The 15941-nt window shown below is 32.7% G+C and overlaps 1 protein-coding gene across 1 annotated transcript in view; it reads right to left on the bottom strand.

The window, feature by feature from the left end:
- Window positions 1-1135: 1135 nt before the first annotated feature.
- Window positions 1136-15941, bottom strand: part of LOC133335919 (uncharacterized) — a gene marked incomplete at its 5' end in the record, with an annotated part of 47200 nt that continues 32394 nt past the window's right edge. Inside the window, one exon of the mRNA XM_061544212.1 lies at window positions 1136-1715. Coding sequence (XP_061400196.1) covers window positions 1196-1715 — 520 coding nt within the window. The remainder of the gene's footprint in view (window positions 1716-15941) is intronic.

The following is a 15941-nucleotide window of genomic DNA, read 5'->3' as shown; positions in this document are numbered from 1 at the left end:
TTGTTTTAAAACATAGAAATACAAATTGTATTTAAAATAACTTCTCAAATTATTTGTTAATTTCAATATCCGATTTTTTATATACTTATTAAAATATTAGTCATTGATAACAAACCGTGAAAATTTTAAATAAAATAAAAAAAAAAACAATTTTGAAAATTTATTAAATTTAAAAAAAAAAACATTTGAAATTGCTTACTAATTTGGAAATTTTGAATTTTGAAATATTTGAAATGTTTGTATATAATTATATTATTATAATATTATTTAAAATTTTTGAACTCTTTACAAATTTTACTTTATTATACATTTATAAATATTTTCAAACATGTTTTAATTTATTAAAATAATTTTAAAATATTCTATAACATTCTTGTTTTAAATAAAATAATTAAATATTTAATTGTTATTTAATTTTTTTTTTAAATATTGATTTATTTTCAAAGATATTGCAACATATCTGATTTTTTATTAAAAATGCATCCTTGAAAAGAACTTGAAAATCACATTTATTTATTTTTTATTAAAATATTTAATTACATTTTTTTTTGCATTAATTACTGTTTTGTGTTATGAGGCTTTTTGTGTGTGGATGGGAATTTTAAGACTAATTTAAGTATTAAGTTACTTCTTCTTTACATTTTCATTATTTCCATTTCAAAATACTAAAAAAAACACATCATTACATACTCTCATCTATACACAATGGGGAACTACAATCAAATCTATTTTCAAAAAACCAAAACAATTTTCTGCTAAGTATTGGACCGCTCTTATACACATTTTTTCAAAATAAAATAATTATTTATTAAACACTTTTCTTTACAAGTTTCCAAAAAGATCTTGCCTCAACTTATTATTTGTCTTCTTCTTCTTCAATCAATTATAATTTTCAATAAAACATTTCATATTTAAAGAAATTTCTCGATTTACGTGAACCCATCAATAATTGTTGTTGTTCTTGTCTTTCTAAATCATCATCGTCGTCGTCGTCCTCTTCATCACCACGAGTGTGATGACCATCAAATGCATTCTCATAATCCAGTTCAACATCATCACCTTCGGTGTTGGCATAATCATCTTCTATATCTCCATCATCTTCCGCATCCGTCGTCGTCACTTCTTCAAGTTCTTCTTCATCAAAGGCCGCCATCATCATCATTACATTCCGTTCCGCTTCGTGATCCTTTTTTACTCAAATAATACTTTCGTCATTGTTGCGCGTCAGACGTATGGTTGTGGTGGTGGAAGTGGTGGCCGAACTGCCCTCACCATCACTGCCACTACCGGCACCAACACCACCTCGGTGGTGCTGATGATCACGACGATTCGCCGGATCAATGGTCACAACGATATTTTCATCATCATACAAATCGAAATCTTCATCATTGTCGTCGTCATAGTCGGACGTGGAGGTGGAAAGTAAAGCTGTCGTAACCTGACTCTTTTTATTACTACCCAATGCGGAACTGCTGCTGCCCGAACCGGCAGCACCCGACGAACTATGAGCTCCCATGCCACGTCGAATTTGGGCACGTGGTGTCAGGCGTGAGAGCAGGGGTTCTCGGCCGCTGCTGCGCAGTACCTTTTCACTGTTGGTACTGGCGTGATCGGCCCGTTCCGCATCGCTTAACATTGCTTCCCATTCCTCGCCGGCCGGTTCACACAGCGATTTCGAGTATCCATGATGATAAGATTCCTCGGGGATAGTGTCTCTACGGATCGGCAATTCGACAATTTAGAGATTAGATGGAGAATTGTTTTTGATTTGATTTTTGGTTTGGTTTCGAATGGATGAATGTGGTGGAATTTTGCAAATATTTGAGTTTTTGGTTTGGTTTTCGATTTCGATTTGAAAGAGAGAAAAAAATGTCAAAGATATTATGAGATGAGTTATGTTTGGAAAAATAATTGGTTGTAGATTTTAGTTTTTTTTTTTTTCAATTTTGTTGTTGTAATAATAAATTTTATTGCTAAATAAAATTTTGAAAAAAAGTAACACAATATTTAAAGCTAAACACCAATTTTCAAAACAGATCGGTTTTAGGCGAATTTTAATTTGCGGAAAAGGGCTTAAGTTAAAGTTTTAATAAAAAAAATATTAAAATCTGCAATAATTTTGAGCGATATCAAGGGAAGTAAGAGGCGTGGATTTTTTTAAGAATTTTTTTCCGGGCCTAACAAAGGCGTGGATTTTTAAAGAACATTTTTGACGGGGTCTAACAAAGGCGAGGCGTGGATTTTTTAAAGAACATTTTTGACGGGGTCTAACAAAGGCCAGGCGTGGATTTTTTAAAGAATATTTTTGACGGGGTGTAACAAAGGCGAGGCGTGGATTTTTTAAAGAATATTTTTGCGAGGGTCTACCAAAGGCGAGGCGTGGATTTTTTAAAGAATATTTTTGAGAGGGTCTACCAAAGGCGAGGCGTGGATTTTTTAAAGAATATTTTTGAGAGGGCCTACCAAAGGCGAGGCGTGGATTTTTTAAAGAATATTTTTGAGAGGGTCTACCAAAGGCGTGGATTTTTAAAAAAATATTTTTGAGAGGGTCTACCAAAGGCGAGGCGTGGATTTTTTAAAGAATATTTTTGAGAGGATCTACCAAAGGCGAGGCGTGGATTTTTTAAAGAATATTTTTGAGAGGGTCTACCAAAGGCGTGGATTTATTTAAGAATATTTTTGAGAGGGTCTACCAAAGGCGTGGATTTATTTTTGAGAGGGTCTACCAAAGGCGTGGATTTTTTAAAAAATATTTTTGAGAGGGTCTACCAAAGGCGAGGCGTGGATTTTTTAAAGAATATTTTTGAGAGGGTCTACCAAAGCCGAGGCGTGGATTTTTTAAAGAATATTTTTGAGAGGGTCTACCAAAGGCGAGGCGTGGATTTTTTAAAGAATATTTTTGAGAGGGTCTACCAAAGGCGAGGCGTGGATTTTTTAAAGAATATTTTTGAGAGGGTCTACCAAAGGCGAGGCGTGGATTTTTTAAAGAATATTTTTGAGAGGGTCTACCAAAGGCGAGGCGTGGATTTTTTAAAGAATATTTTTGAGAGGGTCTACCAAAGGCGAGGCGTGGATTTATTAAAGAACATTTTTTCAGAGTCTACCAAAGGCGTGGATTTTTTAAAGAACATTTTTTCAGAGTCTACCAAAGGCGTGGATTTTTTAAAGAACATTTTTTCAGAGTCTACCAAAGGCGTGGATTTTTTAAAGAACATTTTTTCAGAGTCTACCAAAGGCGTGGATTTTTTAAAGAACATTTTTTCAGAGTCTACCAAAGGCGTGGATTTTTTGAAGAACATTTTTTCAGAGTCTACCAAAGGCGTGGATTTTTTAAAGAACATTTTTTTAGAGTCTACCAAAGGCGTGGATTTTTTAAAGAACATTTTTTTCAGAGTCTACCAAAGGCGTGGATTTTTTAAAGAACATTTTTTCAGAGTCTACCAAAGGCGTGGATTTTTTAAAGAACATTTTTTCAGAGTCTACCAAAGGCGTGGATTTTTTAAAGAACATTTTTTCGGAGTCTACCAAAGGCGTGGATTTTTTAAAGAACATTTTTTCAGAGTCTACCAAAGGCGTGGATTTTTTAAAGAACATTTTTTCAGAGTCTACCAAAGGCGTGGATTTTTTAAAGAACATTTTTTCAGAGTCTACCAAAGGCGTGGATTTTTTAAAGAATATTTTTGAGAGGCTCTACCAAAGGCGTGGATTTTTTAAAGAATATTTTTGAGAGGCTCTACCAAAGGCGAGGCGTGGATTTTTTAAAGAATATTTTTGAGAGGCTCTACCAAAGGCGAGGCGTGGATTTTTAAAAGAATATTTTTGAGAGGCTCTACCAAAGGCGAGGCGTGGATTTTTTAAAGAATATTTTTGAGAGGCTCTACCAAAGGCGAGGCGTGGATTTTTTAAAGAATATTTTTGAGGGGTCTATCAAAGGCGAGGCGTGGATTTTTTAAAGAATATTTTTGACGGGTCTACCAAAGGCTAGGCGTGGATTTTTTAAAGAATATTTTTGAGAGGCTCTACCAAAGGCGAGGCGTGGACTTTTTAAAAAATATTTTTGAGAGGCTCTACCAAAGGCTAGGCGTGGACTTTTTTTAAAAAATATTTTTGAGAGGCTCTACCAAAGGCTAGGCGTGTATTTTTTAAAAAATATTTTTAGAGGCTCTACCAAAAACTAGGCGTGGATTTTTTAAAGAATATTTTTGAGAGGGTCTACCAAAAACTAGGCGTGGATTTTTTAAAGAATATTTTTGAGAGGGTCTACCAAAAACTAGGCGAGGATTTTTTAAAGAATATTTTTGAGAGGGTCTACCAAAAACTAGGCGTGGATTTTTTAAAGAATATTTTTGAGAGGGTCTACCAAAAACTAGGCGTGGATTTTTTAAAGAACATTTTTTCAGAGTCTACCAAAGGCGTGGATTTTTTAAAGAACATTTTTTCAGAGTCTACCAAAGGCGTGGATTTTTTAAAGAACATTTTTTCAGAGTCTACCAAAGGCGTGGATTTTTTAAAGAACATTTTTTCAGAGTCTACCAAAGGCGTGGATTTTTTAACGAACATTTTTTCAGAGTCTACCAAAGGCGTGGATGTTTTAAAGAACATTTTTTCAGAGTCTACCAAAGGCGTGGATTTTTTAAAGAACATTTTTTCAGAGTCTACCAAAGGCGTGGATTTTTTAAAGAATATTTTTGAGAGGCTCTACCAAAGGCGTGGATTTTTTAAAGAATATTTTTGAGAGGCTCTACCAAAGGCGTGGATTTTTTAAAGAATATTTTTGAGAGGCTCTACCAAAGGCGTGGATTTTTTAAAGAATATTTTTGAGAGGCTCTACCAAAGGCGTGGATTTTTTAAAGAATATTTTTGAGAGGCTCTACCAAAGGCGTGGATTTTTTAAAGAATATTTTTGAGAGGCTCTACCAAAGGCGTGGATTTTTTAAAGAATATTTTTGAGAGGCTCTACCAAAGGCGTGGATTTTTTAAAGAATATTTTTGAGAGGCTCTACCAAAGGCGAGGCGTGGATTTTTCAAAGAATATTTTTGAGAGGCTCTACCAAAGGCGAGGCGTGGATTTTTTAAAGAATATTTTTGACGGGTCTATCAAAGGCGAGGCGTGGATTTTTTAAAGAATATTTTTGACAGGTCTACCAAAGGCTAGGCGTGGATTTTTTAAAGAATATTTTTGAGAGGCTCTACCAAAGGCGAGGCGTGGACTTTTTAAAAAAATATTTTTGAGAGGCTCTACCAAAGGCTAGGCGTGGACTTTTTTTAAAAAATATTTTTGAGAGGCTCTACCAAAGGCTAGGCGTGGATTTTTTAAAAAATATTTTTGAGAGGCTCTACCAAAAACTAGGCGTGGATTTTTTAAAGAATATTTTTGAGAGGGTCTACCAAAAACTAGGCGTGGATTTTTTAAAGAATATTTTTGAGAGGGTCTACCAAAAACTAGGCGAGGATTTTTTAAAGAATATTTTTGAGAGGGTCTACCAAAAACTAGGCGTGGATTTTTTAAAGAATATTTTTGAGAGGGTCTACCAAAAACTAGGCGAGGATTTTTTAAAGAATATTTTTGAGAGGGTCTACCAAAAACTAGGCGTGGATTTTTTAAAGAATATTTTTGAGAGGGTCTATCAAAGGCGAGGCGTGGATTTTTTAAAGAATATTTTTTTTGGGTCCATCAAAGGCGAGACGTGGATTTTTTAAAGAATATTTTTGAGGGGTCCATCAAAGGCGAGACGTGGATTTTTTAAAGAATATTTTTGAGGGGTCCATCAAAGGCGAGACGTGGATTTTTTAAATAATATTTTTGAGGGTTCTACCAAAGGCTAGGCTTGGATTTTTTAAAGAATATTTTTGAGAGGGTCCGTCAAATGCGAGGCGTGGATTTTTTAAAGAATATTTTTGAGAGGGTCTACCAAAGGCGAGGCTTGGATTTTTTAAAGAATATTTTTGAGAGGGTCTAACAAAGGCGAGGCGTGGATTTTTTAAAGAATATTTTTGAGGGGTCTATCAAAGGCGAGGCGTGGATTTTTTAAAAAATATTTTTGAGGGGTCTAGCAAAGGCGAGGCGTGGATTTTTTAAAGAATATTTTTGAGGGGTCTAACAAAGGCGAGGCGTGGATTTTTTAAAGAATATTTTTTCTGGGTCTAACAAAGGCGAGGCGTGGATTTTTTAAAGAATATTTTTGAGAGGGTCTACCAAAGGCGAGGCGTGGATTTTTTAAAGAATATTTTTGAGAGGCTCTACCAAAGGCGAGACGTGGATTTTTCAAAGAATATTTTTGAGAGGCTCTACCAAAGGCGAGGCGTGGATTTTTTAAAGAATATTTTTGAGAGGCTCTACCAAAGGCGAGGCGTGGATTTTTTAAAGAATATTTTTGAGAGGCTCTACCAAAGGCGAGGCGTGGATTTTTTAAAGAATATTTTTGAGAGGCTCTACCAAAGGCGAGGCGTGGATTTTTTAAAGAATATTTTTGAGAGGCTCTACCAAAGGCGAGGCGTGGATTTTTTAAAGAATATTTTTGAGAGGGTCTACCAAAGGCGAGGGGTGGATTTTTTAAAGAATATTTTTGAGAGGCTCTACCAAAGGCGAGGCGTGGATTTTTTAAAGAATATTTTTGAGAGGCTCTACCAAAGGCGAGGCGTGGATTTTTTAAAGAATATTTTTGAGAGGCTCTACCAAAGGCGAGGCGTGGATTTTTTAAAGAATATTTTTGAGAGGCTCTACCAAAGGCGAGGCGTGGATTTTTTAAAGAATATTTTTGAGAGGCTCTACCAAAGGCGAGGCGTGGATTTTTTAAAGAATATTTTTGAGAGGCTCTACCAAAGGCGAGGCGTGGATTTTTTAAAGAATATTTTTGAGAGGCTCTACCAAAGGCGAGGCGTGGATTTTTTAAAGAATATTTTTGAGAGGCTCTACCAAAGGCGAGGCGTGGATTTTTTAAAGAATATTTTTGAGAGGCTCTACCAAAGGCGAGGCGTGGATTTTTTAAAGAATATTTTTGAGAGGCTCTACCAAAGGCGAGGCGTGGATTTTTTAAAGAATATTTTTGAGAGGCTCTACCAAAGGCGAGGCGTGGATTTTTTAAAGAATATTTTTGAGAGGCTCTACCAAAGGCGAGGCGTGGATTTTTTAAAGAATATTTTTGAGAGGCTCTACCAAAGGCGGCGTGGAGGCGTGGATTTTTTAAAGAATATTTTTGAGAGGCTCTACCAAAGGCGAGGCGTGGATTTTTTAAAGAATATTTTTGAGAGGCTCTACCAAAGGCGAGGCGTGGATTTTTTAAAGAATATTTTTGAGAGGCTCTACCAAAGGCGAGGCGTGGATTTTTTAAAGAATATTTTTGAGAGGCTCTACCAAAGGCGAGGCGTGGATTTTGAGAGGCTCTACCAAAGGCGAGGCGTGGATTTTTTAAAGAATATTTTTAGAAATCAATATAAGGCGCAGATTTTTTGAATAATATTTTTAGGGACTCTTACAAAGAACCTAAAATGGTGTTGATCCTTTAAAGAATATTTCTAGGGGCCATTAGTAAGGTCTTAAAATCGATCCCACCAATCGAGGTGTGAATTTTGAAAGAATATGTGTCGGGCATTTTGTATTTTTATTTATTTATTTTTTTTTTTTTTGAGAATAATTTCTGGCCTAATAAAGTTGTAGGACTTTTAACGAATATTTATATTCTGGGAAGGATATCGCTCAAAACTCTTGCTGAAATGTTTTTCTAATTTTTTTAATTATTTGGATTTTAAAATAGTTTATAAAATATATTCTTGATATAAACAATAACTTAAGCCACAATTAATTAATAAACTTATTAAATTTTTAGTACACATTTTTTATTTGGTTAAGCAAATTGCTAAAATATTCCGGGTATAAAAAATTTCAATTTTTTATTTTGGAATATCCAGCAAATTGTTTCCCATGCGGTTAATTATAACAAATAGCCAATTAGTTAGCGCTTAATTAGAAAATAAAAACAAGCTTTCAAAATAAGCCATTATTCGGTTTTACGAATATGATACTGTGTTAAAGTTAAGCGGGTGTGTTTTTAGATTTTTAAAAGTGTGTGTGTGTGTGTGTTAAGATTTTAGAAAGGTGTTATAGTAGTAGTAGCAGTAAAGAAAAATAAGGCAGTAAATTATTACCAAAAGATGTTGTAACGCAAAATAGAAATAAAGGAAACAAAATTTCAAAATGCAGTGGAAAGTTTATATAATTAAATGAGGATTATTTAAAAACAAATTAAAATATTAAAAATAAAAAATATATTTTTAATAAATAAATATTTTTTTAATATTAAAAAAAATCTTTTTAATCTGATTATTAAAAAAAATATTATATTTTTTAATAATGAATATTTTTAATTTAATGATTTTTTTTTGTAATTTTTTATATTATATAGGTTTAAGTTTTATATATATTTTTTCTATATTTTGTAAATTATTTTTTATATAAATTTTCCACTGTATTTTTTTATATCAGTTTTGGTTTTTGTTTTTTGTCTGTTTATGTTAAAAACAGTATATATATGTTATTTAAGAAAGAAGAAAAAGGAAAAATATTTTAAACAAAAATAATTGTAACTAAAATTTAAAGCAGCAGCAGAACAAATAGTAGTAGTAGAAGAAGAAAAGAAATTGGTTATATTTAAATCGGTAGATACATACATTCATACATGCAGCAAAATAAGTAAATAGTTTAATATATATGTATATAATTTTTAGTAAATTCAAGCAATAATATCATTAGCTTTTTTGTAAATATCATAAATATATATTGGGGAATGAAATAATAATAAGAATAATAATACGATTTAAGGTCTGAAGGAAATCGTAACGGGTCGTTAGATGACCTTTTTTCTTGTTTAAAATCGTTGAAATTGTTTTATATCAAATTCGTTATTAATATCCAGTTATTTTGGGGGCTATTATTAGATTAATTAAATTATTAAAATATATATAAACTAAAATACATAACATGCGTTGTTTTTATTATTATATTATTTTTTTTTTTTTTTTTGGTTTTTGTTGGTTAATTTGGAAAACAATACAATTAGGTTAGACTTATTAAATTCATTGGATTTTTTTGGTTTTGTTATTTGTATGGTTTTCTTAGTTTTTTTCGTGGGGGTTAATTCTATACAAGAATTGTTGTTATAATAAACGTGTTTTATTGTTTATTTGTATTTTGTACTAATTTACAACATTTTGTTTAGATTGTGTTAAAGCTCATTTGTACAAAATCGAGTTCGGATTGTGGGTTTTTTTATTGTGGCAGATAGAACATTTTTTAGAAAAAAATAATTGATATTTTATTTAACGATTGAGGAAAATTCTTACGAAGCGAATTAATGGGAATCTCCCATTCTCGATTTAAAATTTTTATGACATGCCAACCGGTTAGCAAATGGACGCGCGTTACACGGAAGACTTGTAAATTTGTATATATGCACTTAAAAGCCCATTAACGGACCCTAGTTCAATTAAAGCATCCAGTCAGGAATTATAATCTAGCCTATAAAGGTAAAAAATTTTGGCTTTCGGTAGGCCTATTCTGTAACTTTTAACAATTATCGATATTGTTTACATTTCTTTTGTTATTGTAAAAACAACAAAACAAATGAAATGGTTGTGAAATAAACAATATCGAATGTTGTTAAAAAGTTAGAGAATAGGCCTACTGGTTTAGCTATTCGAAAACATTTCTCTAATAGAAAATTAAATTCCCTAGGACTCATTGTTCCGAATTTCTTCAAAGTTAGCTCAGACTTATCTAAAGGCCGTCAAGAAATTGTTAATATGAACCCACCTAAAATAACAAACGACCATCTGGTAGTTCTACTGGTCTAAATATTAGGATACTTGTCAGTCTTTTTCTATGTTGACTGGTCAAACATTGTGCAATACTACATTTTTGGCACAGTCGAAATCGTTTTTAACAGAAAAGTTTCTTTTATTTGAAATCGATTATAAATACTATCAAATATTGCGACAATGTGATAATCGATTCGATTTTTTCTCTTATATTTAGTTAATTTGGCGTTGCCAAATTAGAATTATGGATGGCAACTGTTGTCAACGTCAGTTGCTTCAAATAGAATTTTTTGGCAACCATTTATTTCTGGTTCCTGTTTAGTTCTGTTTAGCAATAATAACTGAAATTGTAGGGTTTCAATATTGGTTAAAATTACTACCAAAGAACAATTTGAGGTCTTAATTGCGCGGATGGAAGCTCACCCAAATGTAGCACGCGGGTGCGGACTTTTGGTCAAACCAAAGCCACTACCGATGATGTGTGGAAGGCCATTTCAGGGGACCTTAACAGATATGGCCCACCAACACGCACTCCAAATGAATGGCTGAGAGTTTTGATTCATTTTATGGCATAGTTGAAAAAGAAGATGGTGCAGAATAAAAGAAACCATAACATCACCGGTGGTGGACCATCGGAATAAGTGTTGTTATCAGCATTGAAGCAGGCGGCAGCGGACCTGTTATTACACATGGGTTGGACATTAAATCCAGAAGGTACATTGGATATGGAGAATCCAGAAGATACATTGAATGTGGAGAAACTGCTTGAAATCGAGTTAAACACTGACAAGGAACAGGAAAATGTAGTGAAACAAGTTAGATAAAATGTTTAGCGTTTTTTCTGGAGGCGCAATAGTATTGCCAGAATTTACGAACAAGAGTAACTTCGGTCAAAACTACCGACATTGTGGGTTGAGCCATGCCAGGGTTTTTGTCATTGCCATGGGACTTTTGAAAACTTCCCTCCGCAAAAAAACTCAGAGCTGCACACACTTTTAAGATAGGAGGAATTGCTGTTGGACCGTCCTTCTTTTCGGAAACTAGGAAAAAATAGTTCCGCTGAGGTTATGATCACTTAAAATAAGCTTTAATGAAATATTATATTCAATTTTTTGTTTGTTTACAATAATTCTAATATTTCAGAAGTGTCAAAACAGTATTATCGACGGTAACTGAGAAAAGTTGATATTCATAATGTTAAAAGCTGATATTCAGTGGCGTTGCCCGTTGAAATCGCAACTGGAGTTTGGTTCCATAATCGACCCATAACCATTCGAATTCACATGATTGCAAATATTGATCAGACTTTCCTAAACACAGTCCTCGGGAAAAGTCTGTTTGAATTCGAATTCCTGATTTTTGCTGTAAACACGATACAGGCCACAGTTAAGGACCAATAAAGTAATAGTCAATTGTTTCAGATGCCCCAAAATCTCTTGATCGTCACGAAATTTGCTTGAGAGTTCGGTTCTAATCAATTAATCTATATTAATAAAACAGTAACGTGATTGACTGACTGACTTAATGATTTGAACGCCCAGAAGAAATGGCTGAAGCTAAAATCTGGAAATTTTTATAGTCCAAGATGTCAGATTGGGCTGGATTTTGGGAAACTCGTATTATAACGACACGAAAAGTACTAAATATGGTACTGTTTTTATTTGGTAGATCTAGAACTCTTAAATTTGAAATAAGGATCACAGGTAAAGTGTAGAATAGATTTTCGGTGATAATCCAAATAATTTGAAACGCCGAAAAAATTTTTTGTGTTATCGAACGTTAAATCTTGAATAGCCACAGTCGATTTAGACATGGGTGTCCGTCCGTCTGTCCATTCTAAATTGTAAAATGAAATTGATAAAATACTTGTTTTTGTCGGGTATCACACTGTGTTTTTTTTTTTTTTTTTTTTTTGCTATAGAAAAATTTTATTTGAATGTCTTTGAAATGTTATATACAAAAGCACTTCTGAGGGCTCGCGATTTATTTTTTTTTTTACAGAAAAAAATCAGTCCTGTGGGCCTGTGATTTTTTTATAGAAAAGAAAACAGTCTTCACGACCAGGGTTTACTCTATAGAATGACACGAACAATTTTCTATGAAACCAAAATTGGTTCTACAATATGTAATTTTTTGCAGACTGCATTTCTATAAACAAAAAAAAATTAAAAAATAAAGTGTTTTTTTACAGTTTGCAGAGGTCTATGGAATCTGTCTATTGTCGCGGAGGGTTTGGGTAAAAATATGATGTGCAATGAATGGAGAGGTACCAGAAAGAGACCAATGTCTACCATTCTCAGGCTTGGTAAATATATTACGAAGTTGACAGTTTTGATCAAATCGAATACTTTATTAGCTTAATTTTATGACAGGTGGAGTGAAGGTGCCAGAAAGGTCTAATTTCCGGACTTGATCTAGGCCTGGTAATAGTATTTTTTCTAAAAGTCTTTTTTTTATATACTCGTCGCTTTTTGTTGTTGATCGGTTAATTTTTAAGAACATAAAATTGCCAAGAAATATATTTAATAATTTAAATTTCTAGTGGCTCTAAAGAACTAAGTTTTTTTTTTTAAATTTTCGGATCAAATAATAATTTTGTTATTTTTAAATTTTTTAAAATTTATATTTGGCATTTAAATACGTATAATTATATATGGGAAAATACAAAATATTACTATAATAAATATAATATCTGCCACAATAAAAAAAACAATTATCCGATGTTAGTGCAATTAATAAATTTTGTTAATATTTAAAAAATATATACAGCCAATTTACAATATTTGTGTGTGGTTTTTATATACAAATGGCTTTACACTCTACAACTACAAACATATACACTCTCTTTTTAAAAAGGTTAAACAAATTTGGACTCCTTGATGTACTTACACATTCACAGACTGATTGGTGTTTTTAATTAATTCGGATTATTATTAAATTTTATGATTTGGGAATTTAGTGGCGATTTTTTGTATATACAACAAAAAACTATTTTATATACAATAATTATTTTTAAATATATTTGGGGAACGTTGTGTGTAAATTCGTTAAATATTATTATTATGAAAGTTGTCAAGTGGTTGGGAGAGGGGTTTTTGTTGATACCACAAACATAGGATGGCATGCTGTTTTTGTTGTTAAATTCCCCACATTCTGTCTTTATTCTTTGGATTTAAGGAATTTATTATTTTTGGATGAATTTTAAGGCCCACTCGTGGTTGTTACTCGGGTATATACAAATACACATTTTTAATATATCCACCATGATTTTTTTTTACATTAGGAGGACCATGTTTTCTAGATCACCATTATCATCATCTTCGTTAGTTAGGTTATTTGTCTTTAGTTTAGAATATGTAGGAGGGGTTTTAGTTCAATTTTCAAAACTACATGGTTCAAACTACAAATGTGTGTTGTTAATTATTTCGTACAAAGGGTGGATGATGGTCTTTAAGTTTGTTTTTATTTTTTTCTACGTTTCATTATCTTTGTCGTTAGAATCATCACTAAAAAAGAAAAAAATCGGAATTGGAAGAAAAAAATAAAACGGGAAACATGTGGTGAGTTTCGAAATGATTGTCGTTGTTATTAATTTTTGATTTTACTTTTTTAGTTTGGTTAGTTTGAAAAACAAAAAAATTGTTAATATTTCTTTGGTTTAGTAGAAGTTGTTGTTATTATTATTGAAACAATAAAACACGTGTTATTATTATTTTTGATTTCGTTGGATTGCTAAGTTTTAAAGAAAGTATATACTATATATATGTGGAGTGACATAACACTTTGGAGTCTCAGAGGTTTGAGTTGAAGGGAGGGGGAGGAGACTTATTTATGGAGCTTCATTTCAAAAGAAGAAAACAATTTCAATATATAGAAAAAAAAATTACATTGATTACGTTGTTAGGGTGTACATTATAAGGAAAATATTTGTTAATAAAATTAAAATGTCTTAATAGTATAAAAATTAAAATTAAAATAAAACAAAAAACACATATAATTTTGTGCAAAGGTTTTAGTTATTATTTATTCATTTTTGAAAAATAAAATCAAGATTTTCAAAATATGATCTGTAATTTATGCTTTGAGTTCAGGATTTAAATTTTTATTATACCCTACACAACTATGTGGTCAGGGTATTATAACTTTAAGCAGCCTCAAGAGTTTGTAACATCGTGAAATATTGGCCCTATATGTGTCCGTCCGTCCGTCTGTCCATTGTTTTGCATGTAGGATGGGTTCTGGCCAAAAAACACCCCTATTGTTTTCGATAATGATCCGTCAATATATAGAGGAGATCAAATGGACCAAAAGCATTATTTTTGTCTGTTTTTCTGGTCGTTCTAAGGCCACAATTATGATCCGAACAATTCGTGGTATTCGTGGTGATACACCAGTAAGGGAATTTGGCCAAAGAATAAGCATTATTATTTTGATGAAGATGGACCAAATTTAGTGGGTTCCAATAGACCCAATTTTTTGTGTGAAATATGACAAAATTTTTATTCCTGGGGCGTATATATTTACTCCTGATGGACCTAGACTATATCCAAAACGAGTTGTTGATGTATGTCCAAGGATGTGGAAGTTATATGTAAATATATAAAAGTATATATGTGTTATGATATTGTTTAGGATTATTATTAACCCAATAGAGGGCGGAAATGTCGCGCTGATCACTTTGAAATTTTACATGAAGTTCCGGTTATGGTCAAGGATGACGCCTATATCTAACGATGATGTTGAGTTAAATATTAGGTTGGTGAAAAAATCCATTATTTTTATATGAACTATAGGACTTTATTTAACATGCTTCGGAATGTCCGATTTGAGCAAAATAGAGGCTATTATTATACGTGGAACATCACATATTTTGGGGGATCTAACCAAATACTTAGAACGGCTGTTTAGTTGATGATCGGTCAATATTGCGAGGGTCAAATCAACCAAACCTAAAGTGACCACATTTTTATACCCTTCACCACACTTTGGTACAGGAAACGAGATATACACATGGTTCCTTTTGAGAATATGCATAGAATCACTTTCTGAGTCGATTTATGCATGTCCGTTCGTCCGTCCGTCTGTAGATGTTAAATTGTAAACAAAGTACAGGTCGCATTTATGATCCGATTTGGATGAAATTTGGCACAAGTCACTTATTTGGCCCAAGGACGAACCCTATTGAAATTAGGAAAAATCGGTTCAGATTTAGATATAGCTCCCATATATATTTTTGTCCGATTTACGGATTTTAGTCCCTGAAAATCATTCGATTTGCACGAATTTTTACATAGCGTACTGAATTAAGTCTAAAATGATGTGTGCTAAATTTCGTGAAAATCGGTTCATATTTAGATATAGCTCCCATATATAGTTTCGCCCGATTTTTGGTAAATGGTGCACTAAAGTCCCTGAGAATCTTTCGATTTGCACGAATTTAGGCATAGCGTACTGAAATAAGTCTAGAATGATGTGTGCTAAGTTTCGTAAAAATCGGTTCAGATTTAGATATAGCTCCCATATATAGTTTCGCCCGATTTTAGGTAAATAGTGAATCAAAGTCCCTGAAAATCTTTCGATTTGCACGAATTTTAGCATAGCGTACTGAATTAAGTCTAGAAAGACGTGTGCAAAGTTTCGTGGAAATCGGTTCAGATCAAGATATAGCTCCCATATATATTTTCCGTCCGATTTTATCTAAATAGTGCACCAAAGTCCCCATATTTCTTTCGATTTGGGATAGAGTACAGATTTAAATCTAGAATGATGTGTGCAAAGTTTCGTGAAAATCGGTTCAGATTTACATACACTTCCATATATATTTCCGTCCGATTTTAAGTAAATGGTGCACTAACGATCCATAGCTAGGCCGATTGACACAACGTACTGAAGTTAATATAAATTAATCTCTGATAAGTTTCCTTGAAATCGGTTCAGATATAGATATAGCATAGCTTCCATATATAATTTCGACTTTAGGATACATATGCTGAATATACCAAAAGTGGTGAAGGGTATCATATAGTCGGCCCAGTCCGACTTTACTACCTTCCTTACTGGTTTTTTTTTCTTTTTTTGCAAAATAGAAATAGAAATGTTGTAAAGTAGCAACAAATAGCTTCTGGGTA

The sequence above is a fragment of the Musca vetustissima genome, unplaced genomic scaffold (genome assembly GCF_032173495.1).
Source record: "Musca vetustissima isolate MV318-11 ecotype Yass unplaced genomic scaffold, APGP_CSIRO_Mvet_v1 utg137930, whole genome shotgun sequence".
Taxonomy (NCBI): Eukaryota; Metazoa; Arthropoda; class Insecta; order Diptera; family Muscidae; genus Musca; species Musca vetustissima.
Note: the sequence above shows the minus strand (reverse complement) of the source record. Positions and strands in the feature narration are given on the sequence as shown.